Source organism: Myotis nattereri, assembly GCF_964212035.1.
Source record: "Myotis nattereri genome assembly, chromosome: 13".
Lineage (NCBI taxonomy): Eukaryota > Metazoa > Chordata > Mammalia > Chiroptera > Vespertilionidae > Myotis > Myotis nattereri.
In genome coordinates, this window is record NC_138088.1 from 52,192,642 (window position 1) to 52,216,844 (window position 24,203).

Consider the following 24,203-nt stretch of genomic DNA (forward strand, 5'->3'; position numbering starts at 1 on the left):
TCTCTCCATATATTCAACACAGTAAGGGAAGAAGGCCCTCTAAGTCAGGAGCTACGTGTGAATCAATGTAGAGACAGAGATCTGACATGTGCACATTTTTGTACATTTTGCTCAGTCCTGACCCATATAAAAAGGATGCAGTAAAAACTAAAGAACAAAAGGAAAATATTTTCTTCAAAAGTTTTCCATAGTTTCTTATATTTTAGGGGGGAAAGTAACAATAAGTCAAAATATGGTTTACAATAGCTTTCTTCTATTATTGTTTCCAATTTAAACTTCTCCAAATGAATGGTGGCACAAATGTCAATATTGGAATGTTTCAATTTTGTATGTAATAAATGTATATATATTTTTAATTTGTATGTTTTTAAGAGTGTATAGACACAGGATCACTATTTGGTCTCCATTAATACATTTTGTGTCTTAAAAGAAAATAAATATTGTAATGTTTGAATCTATATCACATAAGAAGCCGTAAAAATTTAGTTACCTTGGCTACTCTAAGTAGTCTTTGGGAGTATCAACTAGATGTCTAGAAGCAAATGGGAAAATAATTCCGATTTGATTGCACTTACCCTCTTATACTGATAAATTACTATTGGTAAAAAGAACAAGACACATTATTGTAAGACTAATACTTTTTAACAGCTATTTAAAAAATAAAATGTTTTAAAACTTGTATTTCCATTTTGAAGTAAAAAGATTTTGTTTTGGGATGACAATACATAACTCAATATACAGAAAAAACAATATAATGACTCATCTAACCCTTAGTAAATTATCTTTTTAAACAATGATGACTAAAAAAAATGTTAAAACCCATGAAAGGGATATTGCCACCAGGAGCCCAACTTTGAGAACCATACAATTCTTGAAAGGCTTTTAATCTATCATCCCAAAGCTTACTTAAGGGGAGAAAAAAGAATGCAAAAATCCAAAACAAAAATGAGGCTTTCTGCAAGACAAAAATATAAACCGCACACAGAAATTATAACAGATGAGAAATTATAAGAAGCAAGAAAAATTCAATGACATAGAAATACTGACACCACAACTGGCAATATTCAAGTTGCCACATTGCAAATAAATATTGTAAAAATCCAATAGGATACATAAATTTGACTCTAAAATTCCTTTGGTTACAAAGAAGTAATTATTTTGTGTTTTAAATAAATACACTGAAACGCCTCATATGTGTGGATTGTTGGATCACTCCACTACAACAAGTAAGTATATCAATAGTGAAGAATGGGAGCTCAAACAGTACAGAACGAGTGCATTCTCTTGGGAACAGAATCTTCATAAATATTTTAAACATTTATCTTTGCATTTGATATTAGTAAAATGCAAGCATTTCAGTTTCAAAGAATTCACTATTCATCTCTGTTTTAATAACTAGTCAATTTCACATTTTAAAATATAAACGAAGTCCACAGGAATTTTCTAAATGAGCACGTTATTTTAAATCATATTTTATGTAACTGAAGATTTAAAAAACTCAACTATGAACTCAAACAATTTGAATCTGAAAAAAAATGTACCTAGCCCAGATAAGGTACATCCCTGATCATGGGCCAATTACCACAAGCTAGCTTTCCTATTCGCTTCCATGAAAATTAATAGATTTAAGGATCACTGGTACCCTCCCTAAAACACAACCAAATGAAATATTGGAATGTCAAGACAAAATTTTTTATTTTTTAGTTTTCTTTTAAGTTAGGAAAATAGCATATTACTGGTCCTTTCATGCATAATTTTAAAAAGCTGGATCATTTTTGACATGATGTGTTTTAAAGGGGGAAAAATGGAGAAGGGTTTTCCAAAAGCCCTTGTAATGTTGAGCATTTCAATGATTCTTAGGAAATTAAACTAGGTTGTTTTGGTTCCATGGTGGCTGTCACCATACGAAAACATTCCATCAAGTCTTCACTCTTACAGGACACACTGCAATGCGTTCCTAAGGTAAAGGAACTTTTCTGTAAGGTCAAACAATCGCTCTTTACTGGCTGACACACTGGGGAGGCTTCCAACAATGCGGGCAGTGACCCTGCTCCTCGTGTGGTGGTTCTCTCTTCCCTGAGCAGCAGTTTCGTGTTAGGTTTTCTTCGTCCTCTGTTCTAGTTCGTGCTGGTGTTTAATAAGACGTTCTATTTCTGTTCCAAGTGTTTGTAGATTTTCCTTTAACCATTTAAAAAAAAAGAGCAAAATAAGAACAGAACTCTGTATAATAAGTAAAAAGTGTTTCACTTGAACTACCTTTGCCTAAATTTTGAAGAGTGATGATTAGTCTTATATGTTATATGAAATAAACTAGACACAGCTCTTTTCAGTAAAGTAGTCCTACATATTACAAAGTCATACTTACTATTTTTTTTACTGAAGCTACAGCAAATTTTATTACATAAAATTATTACCAAAGTTAAAAAATAATTTTTAAAATCCACTACTAACTATCTAATAGCTAAACGGGCTCATCAACAGTCAAGTGGATAAAAAAGCTGTGGTACATAAATACAATGGGATATTACTCAGCCAAAAAAAAAGAATGAAATCTTACCATTTGGAACAGCATGGATGACCTAGAGCAGCAGTCGCCAACCGGTGTTCAGCGGACCACTAGTGGTCCATGAAGTCCGAAAGGTTGGCGACCACTGACCTAGAGGGTATTATGCTAAGTGAAATAAGTCAGACAGAGAAAGACAAATACCATACGATTTCACTTATGTGTGAAATCTCAAGGATAAAATAAATCAACAAACAAAATTGAAGCAGACTCATAGATACAGAGAACAGACTGACTGATGGTTGCAGAGAAGTGGGGGGTTGGGGGGGCTAGGTGAAAAAGGCAAAGGGATTAAGAGTACAAATTGGTAGTTTTAAAACAGTCATGGGGATGTAAAGTACATCATAGGGAATATAGTCAATAATACTGCAATACTATGTATGGTGCCAGGTGGGTGTTGGAAATGTAGGGGGAACACTTTATAAAGTATGTAATTGTCTAACCACTATGTTGTACACTGAAACTAATACAAAATTATGCTGAATGTAAACTATAATTGAAAAATAAAAATATAGCTAAACGATGACCTTTTACTCTTTCTTTCGTTGCTCTGTTAAAAAATTCTACTTTTCAGAAAAAGAACAACATGCTCATTTTATCTCTGGGTAAAATGCTATCTTGCATTACAGAAATAGTTCACTATGTACTGGGTCAAACTATGAAACAGGCACCATTTTGCCATGTTTACTGGTGGGTAAGTGAACAAGAAGTACAAATACCTTCAAAGTAATATTTTTTAGTAACGTATCTTCCAAAACAGCCTGTAATTTTCTGTTGATCTCCAGCGAGAGTTCCAATGTCAGTCCACTATCAGCTGGATGGGATGTGTATAGAGACGCCATGATGCCACCCCGTCTACTTAAGTGGACTTTGTTAAAATCAGATGCCTCTGAAGAAAGGGTGCCTGCCTCTTCCCGTAAAATGTAACTCTGAATGATTCTGCAAAATAAAACCACACTATCAGTTATGTACTTGCAGAATTAAAAACGCTGTAATTTGCAAGAGTCAACTAATGATAAGCATCAAGATGACTAGCATAAATACCTACAAGGTTAATAACAGAACTGTATTAGGAGAGAAAGGAATTTTATAAGTCCAAAATTATTTCAAAATAAACATGAGCCAATCGTGGGTAAAGACTGCATATCAAAGCCCTTAAATGAGCATGCTATTTGTGAGGGGTCTGGGCAGACCGACCTGGAGTGTCAGCGCAGGATGTGGCTCTCGCTCTTGGTTCGTCACTTAAAGAGTGAGTGCTGAATCTGGAACAGTTAGTAATCTGACCTGAGCCCCAGCGACTATCTGCCAAATTAGAGAACTCATTCTCTCCGAGTAGATGTAAGAAATCAATGAGCTATTAAGTCAACAGGCATCGTGCCTTGTACTTAGTAGTTGCCCAATAAATTACCCCACTATGGTCTACCCAGCAGGAAAGATAATCCACAACACTATAAAGCTCTTAGAATCGGTCATAAAAATAAAAACCTAAGTAGAGCACTTTAAGACCAAAGTAATTTTAATATCTCAAAAAAATTAATGTCAATTGGTCACCATCATGAACAACACAGTAATTATCCGGACCAGGAAGCTCATAACCAACAGATGACTTCAGTGGAAACAAATGGTCACGGACATCCTTCGCGCTGGGAAGGCAGCAGTCCCTTAGACAGAACTTCGGGAATAAGCAGCTAGATTGCGTAAGACCAAAGCAGATGTCACCTCTGTGTTGGGATTCAGAACCCTTTCTGGAGGTGCCAAGACAACTAGCACTGGCGTGATTTATGATTCCTTGGATTACCCAAAGAAAAATGAACCCAAACACAGACTTTCAAGTCATGGCCTGTATGAGAAGACCTCAGGAAACAGAAAGACGCGAGAACAGGATAAAGAACGTCACGGGGACTCAAAGGCCAACATTAGTGCTGCAGAAAGTGAGAGGAGGTGGAGCAGGAATGAAGATTCTTCAGTGACTTTATTTGTGGCAACTGCAGATTTTTCATGAGAGGGTTAATACACTAAGAACTTTAAAAAACATTAATGTCTACTGAAATCTATTATCCCCTTAAAGGAAAGATCTGTGTTTTCCTTAATCTCTGTATTCCTAAACCTAGAACACAACAAGTGATTAACAAAAGATTGGGAAGTGAATGACTATAATTAAGAATTATTTTTTCAAAGACAGGATCTTGGTGTGATTAATTCAAAAACAGTAAGTTAACCACTTGAATAATGGTATTTTAAACACAGAATATGTGACCATAATAATACATACTTTGTTTTTTTCCTAATTTCTTCCACCAATTGTTTGATGTGATCCTCCATAAATTCTATCTTTTCATGCTTTCGGGCATGTGCTTTCTGCAGCCTTACTATCCTCTCAATCAACATGGCCTTGTCTACTTCCGGGAAGTTATCCACAGCCACGGACGACCCGGTATTTTCTGGAGATCGATCTTCTGCACTGCTTCGGGCATTAATGGACCCTGAAGAGAAAAAAAGTTTAGACATTGTACCTGGTATAGAGTCATCTCTAATCTCATTGTTTCTTCTAGTATGACTTTCAAATATTCACTCTAACAGAGTTGGGCACAGGGCCTGGTTTGAGTTCTTATTTCTGAATATACTGATGATAGAAGTACAGTAAGATCTACTATGTCTTTCAGGAATAGGAGGAGGAAATGGCAACAAGGAAACATGGAACTCGAGAAAAAGTCAGAAATAACAAGTCTGAAGTAAGACCGAATCAAACCAAGAAAAAGAGACAGACAGGAGAGTAGAATACAGCCACGTGGGCTAAGCTCAGCTCAGCTCAGGAGCCAGGCCTCCCTAGGTTCAAATCCCACTTTCTAGCTGTGAGGCTTCGGACAAGTTAATTCAACTCTCTGTGCCTCGGCACTTCATCTTAAAATGAGAACTACAACATTATTCACCTCACAGGACTATTATCTTCATTTAAATGAGTTACTACACGTGAAGCTGCAACAACGCATACAGTGAGCTCTAAGTGAATCCTAGCTACTATTTTTATCAACATCAGTTGTAAAGAATTTTTAACCCTTTTACCTACAAAGTTAAGCTTTTTACCCCATTCTATAGATTTTCGACAAGTAATATATCTTACCCAACATCATACACTAATAAATGGCAGAGCTGGGACCCAAATACCTATGTGTAATTTCAAATCCAAGTTTCTTCTGCTACACTGTTTCCCACTATCGTAACCCTTGATGGCATTTCCCCCTAATATGCAACTCCTGGAGCAGTGCAGGCTGGTGGCACGCAAGGGCTTTAGAATCTGAGAGCTCAGTCACTGAGGATGTGGGGTGAGTCATAGAAACACACTTTGAAGTGGGAACTGTAACAGCTCACATGACTTTTCCAGAGTAAATGATATACTTAACGCATTGAGCCTGGTTCCTGGCATTCCAAAATTGATATTTTTCTAATTACCATTTTCACAATGTTACCAATCATAATTTCATAGACTCTATTCATTTCTGCTGTACCATAAGCATATCAACCATGAGAAATGCTAATATTTTAAAAATACATGTGTGTATATATATACACTTAAAAATCTGATATATAACAATGGTCACTTCAGTAGTTCTCAGTAAAAGTAAAAAGAGAGACCACACTACAGCAAATCTCTCTGTAGGAATGGATACAATTTGAATTTAAGAATGGAAGAGAAAGTTGTTACACAGAATAGAGACAAAGCAGATAAGAAAAAAGGAGGTAGGGGAATAAGCGATAGAGAACCACGTGACATATACCTGAAACTAATATAATATTGTATGTCAACTATACTTTTAACTAAAAAGAGCTTTACATTCCAGAATTGGGGGTGGGGTGGGGGGAGAGCAACATGGCAAACCCTGGATAATGGAAATATTTCTTATAATATGTACAACTACCACTTATTAAAATTCAAAATGAAAGAAAAACGTTTCAATACCTTTTAAAACAAAATAAGCTATTTCTTTTTATAATCAATCACAAAATAACTAAAACCATTAGTTTTTTTACCTGATGAACTAGAACGACTTCCCATGCTGCTGACTTCTTTATCATAACCTCCATTCTCGACCTGATCTAATTTTCTTCGGGCTAGAGAAGAAAGAAATGGGTTATTTGTGACAATTATCATGACCATTTGCCCCTACTACTGTACCTCTGATTTTTATTGCTAAAATCACTTAGGCCAAGAGGGCTACAGGTGTCATTTATACAAAATGACATCTAGAAATGCACAGGTCAAATACAACATATATGGAAACATTACAATAACAACTGAGACTGGCTGGCATCACTTAGGTATGCTGAGCATAACTTCTGGAGTCCTGAAAGATGTAGAAAGATACCAGAAATTTTCCCCAAATTTCACTTCAATTATATCTATAAAAACAAACTGACTTCTCATGGCAAATATCTGAATAAATTTATATTAAGTAAATGCTAAATCTCTTTTATTTCTATGTTTAATCCTGTTTTGACACAATAAAGCAGAGGGAAATAATAGAGAATAGGAAGTCAGAATGCATATCTTACTCATCTTTGTACCCAAGCAAAGGACACACTCTCCCAATAATTGTATGAATTTTTCAATGAAAGAAATCTGGATTCCAGCTCTGGCTATCAATCAACTGTGTTTGGTTAAGCTATAAGCTTTCTGGGTCTCAAATTCCTGTACAATGAGAGGTTAGGTCTCACCGATCTCTAAGTTAGAGGCCTACTATATGGGATGCAAGTTCAAAAGATGCTGCACAAAACAATTCATACACAAGTGTAGGGGAAAAATTTTAGAACTATTGATACTTATATTTAATCTGACCTTTTAAAATTTCTATTTCTCTTGTCTAATATGCATTGGTAACATTCTAATATACATCAAATAGAATAATACATGTTTAAAATTTATAAAAATATATAAATTAGAGAACAAGTGCTGAAGTAATCTTTACTAGGAGTATGTGATCAAAAATATTTCGACACTGCTGCCTTAAGTTCCATGAACAAATGTCTTTTAGCATAGAAGATGCTACAGGCTATTCATGTAACTGCAAGAAGTTTAGCAATTTGGTTTATGAACATTAGTACATTAAAAAGAACATAAGGCTCTAATCAATGTGGAAGAACCTGATGTGAAAAGTACTTTTTCTATAAATCCTAAAGATTATAAGAAACAACACACATTCCAGGTCTAAGTGCGGAAGAATTTCCTACCTTGCTGGAGTTGTTTGGTAAGGTCCTTGACACTAGAGGCATGCTTACGTCTCTGAGTTACTAAACCATCTTTTAATTCTTCAACTTGGGTACTCAATGCTTTAACTTCTGTTTGTTTACAAGTGAGTTCAGCTTGCAGAGCCTGGACTTCCTCTTTTCGCAGTTCTTCCTCTTTCAACAATCTACTTTCCTAAATATTAAATTAAGATAAAAAACAAAAACACCAATTTTAATAGGTGACTTGTATGTTTCCACTATTTCTCACAGTTTAACACATTAAAAATACAAAGCCTTTGATAGTAGATTCTTCTATCATCACTCCTTACTAGGTTTTGTTTACTGAGCTCCTCAAATTCTTCACATAGCAATCCAGGGGGGTACATTACTACATCTGCCCGTTTACACATGCAAAAACACCACGTGGTACAGGTCTCTGTATTTTTTAACTAAAATCTCAAATTATTTTTATAAGTAACTTGAAGGCACTCTCATAACTCAGAAATATTAAACCATTTTTAAAGTACAAAAATGTAAAAATGTAAAGTACTTTTAAAAAAGATATAGTAAGTCCAGCCCTAGTCGGTTTGGCTCAGTGGATAGGGTGGCCTGTGGACTGAAGGGTCCCAGGTTCAGTTTTGGTCAAGGGCACGTACCTTGGTTGCAGGCTCCCGGCCCTGGTCTGGGTGCATGCGGTAGGCAACCAATCAATATATTTCTCCCACATCGATGTTTCTTTCTCTCTCTCTCTCTCTCTCTCTCTCTCTCTCTCTTTCTCTCTCTCTCTCTCTCTCTCTCTCCCTCCCCCCCCCCCTTTTCCATTCCCTCTAAAAATCAATGGAAAAATATCCTCGGGTGAGGATTAAAATAAATAAATAAATAAAAAGATATAGTAAATCTAGTTAGAAATGTCAAAAACCCTGATTCCCTTGTTTTCAAAAGTGAAATGCTTCATAACCATTTTAGGAAAAATTTTTATTATAAGCTACCTAAGTTGAAAGGAAAACCGACATTCTTCACAACATTTGAAAAATTTGTAAGAAAGTCAGTGCCAATAAAAAAGAGCTTAGATCAACTACACTTGGTTTATGCTAGTAGGAAAATCGAATTGGTGCTTCTTGCTATGTTGCTTTAAGTAGTGAATGTACAATTATACTTACCAAGTTGGTAGTTGTCTGTTTCATTTGCTCACACTGGCTTTGTAACTGACTTTCACTACAGGAAAGCTTGTCACACTGGGACTGTAAAGAATTGCATTCAGACTGAAGTTGTGCGTTCTTACTAGTAAGCTTTTCTGTAAACAGCAGTAGCTCAGATTCTCTTTTCCTACTGCCTTCGATGTCTTTTTGTAGGTCAGTAATCAAAGAATTAAGACTTTCCACTTCTTCCTTCAAATTCTCAATTTCTTGTTTACCTCTAAAAAACAAAGTTTATATTTTTTAAAAAAATTAAACCATTAAAAAACATTAAATTAATGGTTTGGAAATTTTCATGGAAGGAAATGCTTTATAAAGGTACTTTTATTTGTGAATGACTAGCACATACTAGGAACTAAGAGCTAGGAATACAAGGGAGCATGACAGACATGGCCCCCGCTTTCAAAGTTTCTGTCAGGTAGGAAGTTATCTCAGGGAAATAAACATTTTTGATGATGAAAGCACCAGTGGGTCACCCAGCCTAGTGTAAGTGATGCTTGAATTAATTCTTCAAGTAGCGGTTAGCAAACTTTTCTTGTAAAAGGCCCAGACAGTACACAATTTAGCTTCTGGGGCCTTTGGCCTTTATTGCAAACGTTTGAAGCCGCCACTATGGTGTCAAAGCAGCCACAGACTATACACAAAGGAATGAGCTCAGCTATGTTCCAAAATGCAATATAAAAGACAGCGCTGGGCTAGGTGTGGCTTGCCAGCCATACTTTGCTAATTCCTGATGGAAAGGAAGAAAATGAATGAATGTGAGAACCAAATACTATGGTCCAGGAAGGGAAGCTGGGCAGAGAAGAAGAGAATGAATTCTTGTGGGTCCTAACAAACAGATGTTCAACATTGATGAGGATAAGGACTGCACTATATCCCTGGCACTTAATACAGGGCTTAGCACACAGAAGATAATCAATCAACATTTGTTAACCAACTATTGCTGGAATAAAAGAGTGAAAGAGGAGAAGGCACAGAGGGAGAAGCAAGGAACAGGTCACAAATGACCCTCCAAGCCATGTTAAGGCATCTGAACTCACGAGGCAATCATTGGAATATTTTGAGAAAATTTCCTTTTTAAAAAGATGCTAACTGCAGTGTGGGAAATGGATTAAAAGGGAAGAAAAAAAAATTAGAAACTGTGGCAGTTTTTAGAGCTCAGAATGCCTTGGACAATGGTAGTAGCAACAGGAATATGAAAATAAACAGACTGAAAGGCATTAAAGAGACATCACTAATACTACTTTGTGTCTGCTTAGATATGTGAGGGGAAGGACAGAGGGCCAAGGTGTCCCATGTGGATGCTACTCATCACTCATCTCAGGGACATCACAGAAACATAGTTGGGATGGGAAAGATGAAGCTTTGGACATATTAAAGTCTGAGGTGTCTTTGATACTTTCGTGTTTAGAACTCAGCAAAAAGGGCTGAAAATGACAGGCCAGTCCTGCAGCATACTTTAAGAATAGCTAGGATCATCCAGGGTTATGATAAAATAAGGACAAAAAGAGTTTCTTGAGAGAATGAGAAGGCTGACGAGGAGTCTGAGAAAAAGAGTGGCCAACAAGTGGGGAGGATTACTAGGAGAACACACGACAAAATGAAGCCAGAGGCATGACAAGAAAGGTAAGGGCCCTGGCTGGTGTGGCTCAGTTGGTTGGACATTGTCCCATGCACTGAGAGGTTGCTGGTTCAATTCCTGGTCAGGGCACATGCCTGGGTTGTGGGCTCGATTCCCAGTAGGAGGCATGCAGGAGGCAATTGATCAATGTTACACTCCCACCTCAATGTTTCTCTCTTCTCCCTTCCTCTCTCTCTAAAAAAATAAACTGCGAATGAATGAATGAATGAATGAATGAAAGAAAGAAAAGGAAGGAAGGAAGGAGGGAAGGAAGGAAGGAAGGAAGGAAGGAAGGAAGGAAGGAAGGAAGGAAGGAAGGAAGGAAGGAAAGAGGGAAGGAGGAAGGAGTTTAGTGGTATGTATTAATACTGAAAACTCAAGTCAGGTTTAGTCTGAGGAAGTGTCTACTAGATTTAAGGAGGCATAGCAGTTTTTAATGGAATGTTGGGATAGAAGTTTGGATGAGTGGAGAAGGTTAGAAGAACAAAGTACTAGTAAATGAAGGACAGGTAGAGATGACCCTATAAAGATGTGTGGCTGAGAAGGAAAGGAGAAGGTAGGCGAAGGTCACTGGAGCTTGATGTTTGTAAGATATAATAATATTTACATGTAGAAAGAAAACAAAGTCAGTAGAAAGAGAGCGGTAAGAGAAAAGGATAAAGAAAGAATAATCCACAAGACCCTGAGAAGGCAGGGGCGCATGGGGCCCACAGATGAAGCAGAGAACAATTCCACTCAGAGAGGAACAGGAACATTTCTTCCATAACAGAAGGAAATGAAGGAAGAATGACTGTAGAGGCAGGCACGTTCAGGGGATGAATAGCAAGAGGTTTTGAACTTGTCAACTGATAGCTCCCATTTCTTCTGTGCAGTCAGAGTAAATAGCAAAGCGAGAAGGAAGATGAGCAGTGTGAAGAAAGCCGTAAGGTTTAGAAGAGATGCTAAGAAGATGGGGGAGAAGGCTCTAAGGACACATGATAGGATTTGAGGTGCATTATCCCAGATGAGGTTGCTAACCATGGGTTTATAGCAGTATCACTCTGGAAGATGGTGAAGATTTCTTTAGCAACACTCAGCAGCCTGGGTATGAGAAGTATTTGGATTCAACCTGAATCCATGCTCTGCCAGGTAATGTCGTGAGTAGTTTAGCTAAAGGGTTTTATAAGAAGCCAAGGAATAACTTCCGATCCTGACCTCAAGCTACATGCATACAAAGATACAGATATAGATGTATATCCAACTTGTAGGAGAAAAAGTCACTATTGTGTGTAAGTAACAGAATTTGAAAGCTAAGTAATGAATAAAGAAACCAAAGTACATTCTGTCTTATAAACTGCTACTGACAATGTTCAGGAAATATAAACTTTGATTTTTTAGAAGCCATGATGGGAACTTCAAAGATAATCCAAAAAATTTCAAGAAAGACCAAAACTTAAAATTTTTTAGCCAGTAAAATTTTTAAATTATTCTTGTTTGATGCAATAATTGCATTTAAAAATAGAAACTTGGGATAGAATTAAAAAGCCTGTTGATTAGCACAAACAGAAATTGCTCATTTTATACCTTTGATATTGCTCCTGTATCTGATCTGCAATTTTCATTTTGTCCAAGAAGTTCTGAATTTCAGCTTTCTGGCGATTAATAATTTCCTTATATTTCGATAATTCATCTTCTGTTCTTAATCGTTCATCTTCTAGACATTTCACCTATCAAAATCATAACCAAGTTTAACTACAAACAATATTTTCTTGTTCCTTATTAGCTATTTCAGGTAGTGGTTATATATGAACAACCTAAGCTGAATTCTGAAGCAGTGTTAGTTAATGTGAAGAAAGCATAATGGGAAGTTAAAGTCCTGGGTTTCATCTCAGATTTCCTCTGATTTAGCCATGGGAATTTCAGTATATCACTTTATTTTTGGTGAATCTCCATTTCTTCACCTGAAAAGAGGACATACCTCTCCTACCTACGTCAAGGAACTGGCGTGGAGAACAAAGACGTGTACGGGGAAAACACTTTGAAAATTACTGTGCTTGCCAACTCAAAGCGGTTACTTAAAAGCCTGTTTCTAAATAAACGAATGATATACAATGGTACTGTTTCACAATTACATTAAAAGAGGTATTAGTCTGACAATAAACACTGAAAAGAACTTAACAGATTGTTAGAAATTAAAACTGTATACAAGACTATTAAACATACCCAGGAGAAGTAAAAAGAAACTCTATTATTTTCTCATAGTCACGGTTCTAAAATCCAATTATCTTTCCAATTAATTTGCTGATAAGACTGCCTTTGGATCAGAGGCCCAAGGATAAGTTATAGATCCAGCAAATGTGTTAAAAAACAGGAATGTTGGGAACACTTGGAGGGGGTTGAAGTGGAAGACATTCTCATTTCTGTAAGAGAGTCCATTTTATTGCTAGGGAATTGATATTCTACCCCTATGAGTTCTTTCATTTTGGAAAACTTCTAATTAAATATCCTTTCCCCAACAGTTTAAAAATCAGAATGAGTCCAAAATTAAAAATGTTTACCCTTTGTCTTGAGTCACGACCAAAGATCTAATTACCTTTGTTCTCAGTGTCCGTAGCTCATCCATACCCTCCTTAAATGTCCTCTTCAGATCCTCCAGTTCCTTGATTTTGGCATGATGCATCTTTTAGAAAGTTTAAAAGAAACCACAGATCATTATGTACTAAACTAGATCCTGCTCCTCCCAAAGGCTTTAAAAGTAGATGACAATGAGTACTCATTATTTCTCTCCTGTATTTATTACACAATCTAGGGCAGTGGTCGGCAAACTCATTAGTCAACAGAGCCAAATATCAACAGTACAACGATTGAAATTTCTTTTGAGAGCCAAATTTTTTAAACTTAAACTATATAGGTAGGTACATTGTTATTAACTTAATTAGGGTACTCCTAAGGCTTAGGAAGAGCCACACTTAAGGGGCCAAAGAGCCGCATGTGGCTCGCAAGCCGCAGTTTGCCGGCCACGGATCTAGGGTATACAAAAATTACTCACCTCTAGCTGGTCAGATTTTTCCTGCATTTGTTTTTCAAGCTCTCCTTTTGTGACTCTGAGCTTGGCATCAAGCTCATTTGATTTAATTTCTTCTGACTCCTAATGGGAAATAAATTTTAAAGGAATGACTTAATTTTTAAAGTTTTATACTTTGAAAAGTGAAGAAGGCTTTTGCAATTAAGTGTGTTAATTAAGAAATACATAGTATATATATCTACAAATGATTACTTCATTGAAAGACTTTAAATATGTTAATTTTGCAAGAACAAGAATTGCATACCTAAGATATGTAACATAATACACAGTGGTTTTTTTGAACTTATACATCTACAAACATGTACTCTTTATTCTTCTGACGTTTTCTAGTGTTTTTATTTAGTTAATGAGATCTCTATATAAGCTACAAGTACTTTGACATCAGAAATAAACTTGTATTTTATTTAACTGACCTACCAAATACATCCCACACTTCAAATATTACAGATACAACCTTTAATGAAACATTATTAATATTGGCATAATTTGTTACTAATCTACTTGAAAAGTTAAGCATACCTGGTATGTTTTTATCATATCCTGACAATTTTTTCGTATCTGATCTGCTTCTTCCTTTGCTTGGGTTAACTTTGTTGTTGTCTCTTTGAGTTTATCTTTGGTTTCCTGCATTGATAAAAGGACAGTGACAAACGTGGGCACAATGATGTGATGAATGGTAGGAACAATGACCAGGGCAGAGAAAGTTTTTGTCTCAGCACTGCCACTGAGGGGCCGAATAATTAAAGCCATTAAATAAAGTTAAATTTCATAAGGTTCTCAGGAAATCACTAGAATTTACTAACTAACCTGGTAAGACAACAACAAGAGCACACAGAGAAGACAATTCTTTGGTTATGGCGTGGTATCTATTAAAAACTGCTTTCTTAAAGATTCATGCTGCAGTTTGGTTTCTATTCCTAACCACTCTCCTGAAACAACAATTCTGAAGGTTTGTAGGGACTACTCTCTCGTCAAATTCAATTACTTCCTTTTTCTCCTTTCTTCTTCTTCTTGACTTTGCTCCAGTTCTGACCACTCCCTACTCGTTGAACATCCTTCCTGTTTCCATTACAAGACAGTCTGCTGTTCTGTCCCTCTTCATTGCTGCCTTCTCTAGCTCCTCAACTGCCTTTCTGTTTCCTGTGGCGATTTCCCAAGATCCATCCCTGCCCTCAGCTCTTTCTCCATATTCTGCAGAGTCCACATCCAGTCCCAGGGGTCTGGCAATCACGTTGATTTCAAATGAAAACATCTCTTCCTCACAGCTCCCCTTCAGAAAGGGGCAAATGCTGCTCTTGTGCTTCCCATCGATGGAATCCAGGGCATCCCTGGATTGTAACAACTGGCACAGTGGACCAGATTATGTGTTTTCCCCTTTGGGAAGCAGCACCTAGCTCAGAACTTGCCCCTTAATAATGGTGCAAGTAACGTTTGTTGAATTAATAAAGGAAACATAATATATAAACCTTCTGTTCTAGTTAGGGTGGTCTTCCCAAATACCAATAGTTTTTCCCTTTTTTTCTTATTGTTCCTCCACTTGTAATACCTTTCCTTTCATCTCTTGAACCACCTATACTTCATCTATCCTTCACATATTGCCTCTTATCTGTCATTTGTTTTTGTATAAACCTAGCATACAATTAAGTATTTACTTATATACTTTTAGTTGCTGTTTATAATAATAATTTGACTTGTATTAAAATTCAGTGTCACTTTTAAAATATAAATATTTGGAGACTTTTTCTAATATATATACTTTTTAAATGTTAGAATATTATTCCAACAAGAGGACACAGAGAGAGAAACTTTATCTGGTGTCCCCTCCCCCCAACTTCTATATGATAAGTAACTAAAACAGAGTCTGACACACAGGAGGTACTCACTTCATTCACTCAAAAAATAGCAATTGAGAAATTTCTATATGCCAAATAAATACTTATTAAATAAATAACTGAATAAGAGAAAAGTGAGAATCACATTAAATGTATGTTGATTAAGGTATTAACTACGTTTCATTCACTGATTCATTCATTCATTCATTCATTCAGTATTCATTAAGCAACTACCATGTACCAGGCACTGTACTATGCTCTGGGGAAACAGTGGTGCTTTAAAAAAACAGACAAAATCTCTACTCTCACAAGCTGATATTCTAGATGAAGGTACATAATAAATAAAACACATAAGTGAAAATGTTTATTAGATAGTGACAAGTGCTAAGGAGTAAAAATAAAGACATGAGAAAGTCTGGGGGCAGGTGTTGAAAATTCAGAGAGGGTAGCCAGGGAACCTTCCATTGGGAACGATGGGTGAAGACTTGAGAGCAGTCAGCAAGATTTGCTAAGGGACTAGATATGGTAACTGAGAACTCAAGGCTAAATCTAAGGTTCGCAATCACCAAATATGCAGGCCCAGGCTATCCTACAAGAGTCACTAAATTAAACTTTATGCCTCACTAACTATTACTGCATTTGCTTTTAAAACTGATTCTAATGATTCTTCCATTGCATCACAGTACTTACCTTGTGCAAATCCATTTCCACTTTTAATTTGTTTTGTGCCCATTTTACTTTAATGATGTGAGAGTTGATCTCTTCCTTTAGTTTGTCTATTTCTCTGATGAGTCTAGTAGTTTCACCTTCCTAAAATAATACCACTGGGTCATATTTTTCATTTTACAATCAACCAATTATTTGTGTATGTTTATCCCACCTTGAAATAATCAATACAATAACACAATAATTCAGAAGATGGCACATTATTATGGCCTATAAGCCATAAAACTGATTTAAAGTGCAAATCATAAGAGAGCAGTAAAATCCTAAATCCTGTTTACAGACATAATTAACATATAACTTAACCAACTAGATATGTTGCAAGTACAAGCATACCTTTATTCTTCTCAACCACCTGGCTTTAAGGTAAAATAAGAATTAAATTGGTTTTGCCAGAATTTCTGAGACAATGACAACTTCCTTGAACTAAAAGTTAATTAATAAAAAAATAACATTAGCCTGGCCAGCATGGCTCAGTGGCTCAGTGGTTGAGCATCAACCTATGAACCAGGAGGTCACAGTTCGATTCCGGTCAGGGCACATGCCTAGGTTGCGGGATCAACCCCAGTGTGGGCATGCAGAAAGCAGCGATCAATGAATCTCTCATCACTGATGTTTCTCTCTCTCTCTCTCTCTCTCTCTCTCTCTCTCTCTCTCTCTCTTTTCTCTCTCTCTCTCTCTCTCTCTCTCTCTCTCTCTCTCTCTCTTTCTCTCTCTCACTCTCCCTCTCCCTCTCCCTTCTTCTCTTAGATCAATAAAAACATATTTAAAAATAATAATAACATTCATCATCAAGAAGTGATAATCCACTGGAAATGAGACCACGCAATCAGGCTGCTAGTTAACGCAAGGACTCTGAATAGCTCAGTAATTAAATCTCTTCGGACAGCCGAAACCAGTTTGGCTCAGTGGATAGAGCATCAGCCTGCGGACTGAGAGGTCCCAGGTTCGATTCCTGTCAAGGGCATGTACCTGGGTTGTGGGCACATCCCCAGTGGGAGATGTGCAGGAGGCAGCTGATCGATGTTTCTCTCTCATTGATGTTTCTGACTCTCTCTCTCTCTCTCTCCCTTCCTTTCTGTAAAAAATCAATAAAATATGTTTAAAAAAAAAAATCTCTTCGGACAGCATCTAAGAACAATGTTTGTTTGTTTATTTTGTTAATCCTCACCCAAGGACATTTTTTCCATTGATTTTTAGAGAGAGTGGAAGGGATGGGTAGAGACAGAGAGAAACACTGATTGGTTGCCTCCCACACACACCCCAACTGGGGCTGAGGATCCTGCAACTGAGGTACATGCCCTTGACTATAATTGAACTCGAGACCCTCAGTCCATGGGCCAATGCTCTAACCACTGAGAAAAATTGGCTAGGGCTAAGAACATGTTTTTTTACCCAAAAAAAATGCAAATTCTATTCTATGATGAGTAAGTGTTACATTAGGATTCTGGTTAAATGATACTTATTAAACCATTCACACTTTGACACTACTATTATATATCTTGCCAAAATCTTCCTTTGAGGCACAAACTAATTTCTTCAACATATAGATTTAATAAAAAAGTTGTTTAAAATATTTATCAAGAAAAAGTTATCTAATAAACAACATGTTAATTTCTCATCTTTTTCCAGTAACATTTTCCACACACAGATAACAACTGGAATTACTAAAGCATTCATATACTTAGAAGATAAACTAAACAACTTGATGTTTAATAGTGGTTTAACCATGGTAAGTTATGATTCTCTGATTAAGAAAAAGCAAACAGAATACATTTCAAATAAGGTACAATAGCGCAAGTTATACCTTTGTTTCATACAGTTGGTGCAAACGTCCTTTCTCTTGAGAAAGCAACTTAATTTTGTTAGTGTTTTTCTCAGTTTCTTTATTTGCATCTCTAAGTTTCCTCTCAAGTATCTCTTTTTCCTTTCGGAGGTCTAAAGCTTCTTTCTCACCTCTTACATACTTCATTATCATTGCTTCTTTTTCCTGGCGAGCCTCTTCACATTTCTTATTGGCCTTTGAAAAAAAGTACCTAGCATTAAAATTTTCAAATAAAGCTAAATTTTAAAATATTTTTCTATAATATTACCAATGTATTTTTTGGTTTTGGAACAATATTCCCAGGACCTGTGTTGTGAAATTTTAAAAAGGAAAGGAAAAATTCAAAATTATAGATAAACAATAAACAAATTAATGTCACTAATACTTATTTTACCCTTTCCTATTCCTTTTATTTTGGCTGATATGGCTGCTATTTTCTATTTACTTCCCTGGATCCACTTTCCCACTCTTTCCCATCCACCCTGTGCTCCAGCAAGAGGACCTCAGACACCACAGCAACAAGTTTCCTTGCCTCAGACTTCCAGTTAGTTCAGCCAACAGGAGTCACTAGGCAGAGATCAGGAGGGTAGGCAGAGAGGGAGATCTGGCTCCTCCAGAGTCACCACAGGCTGGAACGGAGACTGCTCTGGTCAGGTGCTCTCTCTATACAACCACTGTCTCTGAGTTGCACAGCCTGTGCCCTTTCCTATTCCTTTAGCTCAGGGGTGGGGAATGTCCAGCTCTCAAGCCATATGAGGCCTGCAAAATCCTTCGGTCTGGCCCTGCCGAGGCATTAGGGGTGAGTTAATTAAATGTTTGATCAAATTTAGCAGGCTAATTTTTCAGTTGATAATTTTGTATGGCCTATGAATGATGTCATAATATCCAAATGGCCCTTGGCAGAAAAAAGGTTGCCCAGCCCTGCTTTAGCCCAAAGAGCACTAATGGCTCCACCAGCAGCCCCAGGACCCTTCATTTCCCTTGTTGGGCAACCTAAGTCGTGCCCATACCTTTGGAAAAGTCCTTTTATTACATTCTCCTCAAATCACTAGTTTCTGTTTTCTGCCAGGACGCTTGCTGCACGGCTAACAATTTTCTAAAATCTATAAACTTAGCTCCCTCATCAAAAAAAAGTATATAAAATATACTAATTAATGATCATCTGATTTCCTATATATGAAAAGCTTTCTAAAGTATTTCATATTTAATAAGAAATACCCAATTGAATTGTTACATCTATATACTCATTTCAAATTCCCTATTAGTGTAAGCTTCTACTCCAAATTCTAAAATTTTATACAAAAACTTCTACAGATAGCCCTTCAATTAAGTAATTTATAGTTTGTAAGTACAATGAAACACATATTTACTTAAGCTTTAGGGGTTTTCAATGGCAGATAATGGTAAGCACCAACTGATACTGTAAGTTGATGGTGCTATAGTGTCAGGATATTATAGGAAAAGCTCCTATGCTCTTATGAAAAGTGTCCGAAAAATATGTTCCCTGAAGTTCTGGTACAGCAGATAAGCACATCTAATAAATATTCAAATATTACACATACACATTTCCAGGTCCCACCCTAAAGAATGGCAGCACCCACTTCATGGAGCTGTTGGGAGTATTATGTCAGCCCATTTATAGGCACAGATAAAGGAAGAAGAGCCAGTAAAACTCTTTGGATTTGACCAGTTTAAGATGTTTATCACTGACTTCAATGAAGATAAAGCATGAACAAACAAGATAATCAATAGGATTCAATAGGCAACTAAAATTATTAGGTATATTAAACAGGGCAGAAAACAGTTATATAAAAAAAAAGATATACAGTAAGATCTCCATCAAGTAGGGAAAAAACTGTATGAATATGTGTAACTTCTACACGCATATGTAATAAGATACATAACAAAATATCAATTATTAGCTATGGACCAAGGACTGGGATATAAAGGGATTGGAGCAGGAAGGGAGAAGTACAAATGAAGAAGGACTTTCATTTTTCATTCTACACATTTCCTAAGTTATTAAACTATTTGTTGTAAGTAGCACATTATTTTTATATTGCCTTAGCATTTTTTAAAAAGTTAATTTTTATAGGGATAAAATTATCCATTCCTTAAACACCACTGATGTCCAAAATCATCTAACAGGATTAGTTTACTTTCATAAACAAGAGAGAATCACCAGAAAGTTAATAATGATAATGACTTGAAAAATACCTGTTCCATCCGATGGGCCATCTCTTTGTGTAACTGCTGAACTGCATTTTTAGTTGCAGTATCTTGAGCTATTAGTTTATCTTTGGAAGCTTTAACTTCTTTATTAAGTTCCTCTATTTTTGATTCTAACTGTAAAGAAAATTATTTCCATATTATTTTTATAGCTGTATCAAAACAGACCATCACTACCTCAAATAAATATATACAATATAAACACAAGGAAAGCAACAAATATATTTCAAAAAGTAAATGTTAGCAATGTTTCTGTATCTCATTAGAATTAAGTTAATATAAATCTGGAGCAGATTCTGATTAGATGGATGGTAAGCTTTAGAGCAAGCATGTCAAACTCACAGCCTACAATGAATATTTTTGCATCCCAGCCAATATAATGGCATGTAAGAACCATTTTAATAAAAATTTTGTGACTTAATTTTTACAATATCCTGTTATACATATTCTATAAAAATAAAGCGTAACATGCTAATTAGATCGGACAGCCAGACGTCCTTCCGGACGATCTTCCAGACAAAGCCAGGGCTACAAGGGCCAAGCCCCTTGCATGAATTTCATGCATTGGGCCTCTAGTTATTAATAACGAACTACAACGTTCGCTAATGACTGATTACTATAATTGTGTTGCATTCATTTCCCTTAAGCCCCTACGCACAGGCGCACCATTTCTCTCCTCTAATACTAGCAGCGAATATTTTAGCAGCCAATTGCCACGTCATTAGTTTTGAACAGACTTTTCTTGTGTGTGCAACAGGAAATATTTCACTTTCTGAGAACAAGAAAAATAGGTTTGTGTTACACTTATTAATTTGTGCAGTTATTCAGTGTCTGCTAAGTTAATGTTCAAGAAAAAATATTAATTTTCATTAAAATGTTCTATTATTTTATGTTAATGATTACTCATTTATTTCAGCCCTTTGCATGTCTCTACCTATGAAAATTGAAGCTTCTGTTGTTTTGCAGCCCATATAAATTTAAACCTTGTTTATTTGGCCCATGTTAGCCTTTGAGTTTGACATGCTTGCTCTAGAGTAATTACTATGGAAATAACTAAAAAGTATAGTGAAAATATCATAAAAGAAATGTAAATATTACATGCAAAAGAAAATAGTTAATAGATAAACAGGGGAACAAAAAAACATGAGACAAAAAATTAAAACTGGGAGATATGTTAATAATATTAAATGACAGCAAATTAAATAATAATATCAAATGGCAGAGACTATCAGACTGGAATAAAAAAACAAGATCCCAAATATGTTGTCTACAAGAGATGCTTTAGATCCAAATAGACAAACTAAAAGGATGGAAAAAGTTGCTATTTGCATATATCATGCAAACAGCAAATGTAAGACAGTAAGAAAGTAAGAGTGCTACACTAAATATCAGACAGGCAGGCTAAATATCAGACGGGCCGTAGCAGTTGGTGGGCCAGCCCCACCCCCAATTGGGGTGGGGGGGCGATCAGGGGTAGGGCCAGCCAGGGGGTGGGGCTGAGGGCAGTTGGCTGGTCAGCCCCGCCCCCTGGTCGACACTCCTGGTCAAACTCCCAGTCGAGGGGACAATTTGCATATTAGCCTTTGATTATATAGGATTATCTATTATCTACTATTATTCTCATTATATAACTTTCTGTGAAAGATGACACAAAAGACTCTTAAGGCTAGAATGCTTCTAATCCTGTCTATAGAAGAAAAAGCAGCTCAAAAAAATAAAGAGCAGCTCAATTTTGCTACCAGTCTAAATATTCACTTTACTGATCCATGAAGAAAGGAATTAGGGAAGATGTGTGTGTGTGTGTGGGGGGGGGGGGGGGGAGAAGGGAGGGAGGAAGAGGGGAGGTGAAGAAAGATAAGGCTGGGGAAGCCAGCTAGCCAGATAAAATCTGAAGTAGGAGAGCCAAAGTTCACAGTATAGTTAATATTAAACTATAAGCTTAAAAATATTCTAATACCATATATAAATTTTTATATATTGTTTTTTCCTTTAATTGGTAAAAACAGTCTATTTGCCAAATCAAATCGTCTTCTCAGATTTCTACCAATATAGAATACAATCACAAATCACATAAAAATATTGATTCCCATTTCATAAGAGAATGCTTTACATACCAAGCAACCCTCTAACTTAAAAGGCAAAACTTTTATTTATACACAAATTTCCAGGAATGTACTTATTTTATAAATTAGAGGCCCGGTGCATGAAATTTGTGCACTTGGGGGTTCCCTCAGTCCGGCTTGTGCCCTCTTGCAGTCCAGGAGCACTCGGATGATATCCGACTGACAGCTTAGGCCATCATTAGTCAGACATCATTAGCACTGCTGGCTTCAGGCTGAGTGGTGCTCCCCATGGGAGCACACTGACCACCAGGGGGCAGCTCCTGCATTGAGCGTCTGCCCCCTGGTTGTTAGTGTGCATCATAGCAACCAGTCGTTCTGCTGTTCGATTTGCATATTAGCCTTTTATTATATAGGATTGAAATGTAGTCTTTAAAGATTGGTCTTTTTACCTGTTTAATTGTGTTCATATGCTGCTTCTCTGTTTCTGTTCTTTTTTTTAGTTCTTCTCTTAAATTGTCTTTTTCTGAACATATATCTAAAATGAGCTCCTGATGCTTCTTATTTTCTTTAATTAACCTAAATATGAAAAGGACAGTATAAGAAAGACATAATTTAAAAAGGAGCTATGGAATATAATCTGTATGCAGATTAGGGTGTAGATACTTATGACTAGTAAAGCAACATTCTGAAGAAATCCTTTTGTAATAACACATTACACTTTGGGGGGAAAAAAATTCTCTGGCCAATCAGACTATTAACATTTTTCTAGAAATCTGTATATTCCAAATCAAGTGAATATGCTCAGAAAAAAACACACCACACTCTTTTAAGCTTATGTCTTTGGGCATCACAATTATGAACTTCATCCCTTCAGCACTTGAATCCGTTCAGATCAGCAATCCTCAAAGAGGGGTAATTTTGCCCCTCCATGTATTTGTCTGGAGACATTTTTGGTTGCCACAACAGGGATGGCAATTGCTACTGGCTTCTTGTGAGTGGAGGCCTGGGACACTAAACATCTTACAAACAAAGAATGACCTAGCCCCAAACATCAACAGTGCTGAGGTTGAGAAATCTTACTTTAGATTTTAAAAATACTTTACTGCTATTTTAATAGTTACAGAAGAGTAGTCAATGTAAAATAGCAAAAGCTTAAGCAGACATTTAATTTGAATCCCCTAGAAAAGTATAAATAAACCTTAAAAATTACCTGCAATAAGGTCAGATATCTAAGAAGGTTAACAGCTGATATTTTAGGATTATTAATAGCAACAGCTATTACTTAAAAGTTATTGCACAATTACTACTTACTAAGTTTAGCTTTAATTGCATTTCATTTAATACTCAAGTTTATGAAATAATAATTATCTTTTTAATGAATTTTTTAAAAAAACCTGAAGCCTAGAACGTGTTCCAGTTCATACAGCTAGTAAGTGGTTGAACTGAGATTTGAACCCAGCTATAATTCTTTAGCCCAGGTCTTTACATCTACTTTGCAGATCTCTCATTTCACTCAACAAATGCTTATAGGGGTACCTACTATGTACCTATATTATTCTGCATTTTAAAAGTCCATCAGCAAACCATCCCTGCCCACAGGGAGCTTACATTCTAAGGGAAAATATTAAAATAAACAACAAATAGATGTGTAATAACATCCCTGCTAGTGATTAAGTCCTATTAACAAAGCTAAAGGAAGGAAGGCTCTAGGACAGACAGTAACTTGAGCTGTGATTTTTAGATAAGGTGGTCAGGGTAGGCCTTTCTAAGGACCACAGGACTACAGTGAGGAAGAAAATCATGGAAATATTTGGAAAAGAGAAAAATGTAACATTCATGAAAATTTAAGACAAAGGAACTGAAA

General features: G+C 36.3%; 1 protein-coding gene across 1 annotated transcript in view; it reads right to left on the reverse strand.

The window, feature by feature from the left end:
- Window positions 1-1,676: 1,676 nt before the first annotated feature.
- CCDC186 (coiled-coil domain containing 186) overlaps window positions 1,677-24,203 on the reverse strand; it is a 37,659-nt gene continuing 15,132 nt past the window's right edge. The window contains exons 3-16 of the mRNA XM_081104372.1: window positions 22,789-22,915; window positions 20,265-20,393; window positions 18,030-18,242; window positions 16,190-16,309; window positions 14,187-14,291; window positions 13,632-13,730; window positions 13,176-13,262; window positions 12,167-12,309; window positions 8,947-9,202; window positions 7,790-7,979; window positions 6,593-6,673; window positions 4,836-5,046; window positions 3,283-3,502; window positions 1,677-2,178 (exon numbers count right to left, since the gene is read on the reverse strand). Coding sequence (XP_080960498.1) covers window positions 2,095-2,178; window positions 3,283-3,502; window positions 4,836-5,046; window positions 6,593-6,673; window positions 7,790-7,979; window positions 8,947-9,202; window positions 12,167-12,309; window positions 13,176-13,262; window positions 13,632-13,730; window positions 14,187-14,291; window positions 16,190-16,309; window positions 18,030-18,242; window positions 20,265-20,393; window positions 22,789-22,915 — 2,065 coding nt within the window. The 3' untranslated portion in view covers window positions 1,677-2,094. The remainder of the gene's footprint in view (window positions 2,179-3,282; window positions 3,503-4,835; window positions 5,047-6,592; window positions 6,674-7,789; window positions 7,980-8,946; window positions 9,203-12,166; window positions 12,310-13,175; window positions 13,263-13,631; window positions 13,731-14,186; window positions 14,292-16,189; window positions 16,310-18,029; window positions 18,243-20,264; window positions 20,394-22,788; window positions 22,916-24,203) is intronic.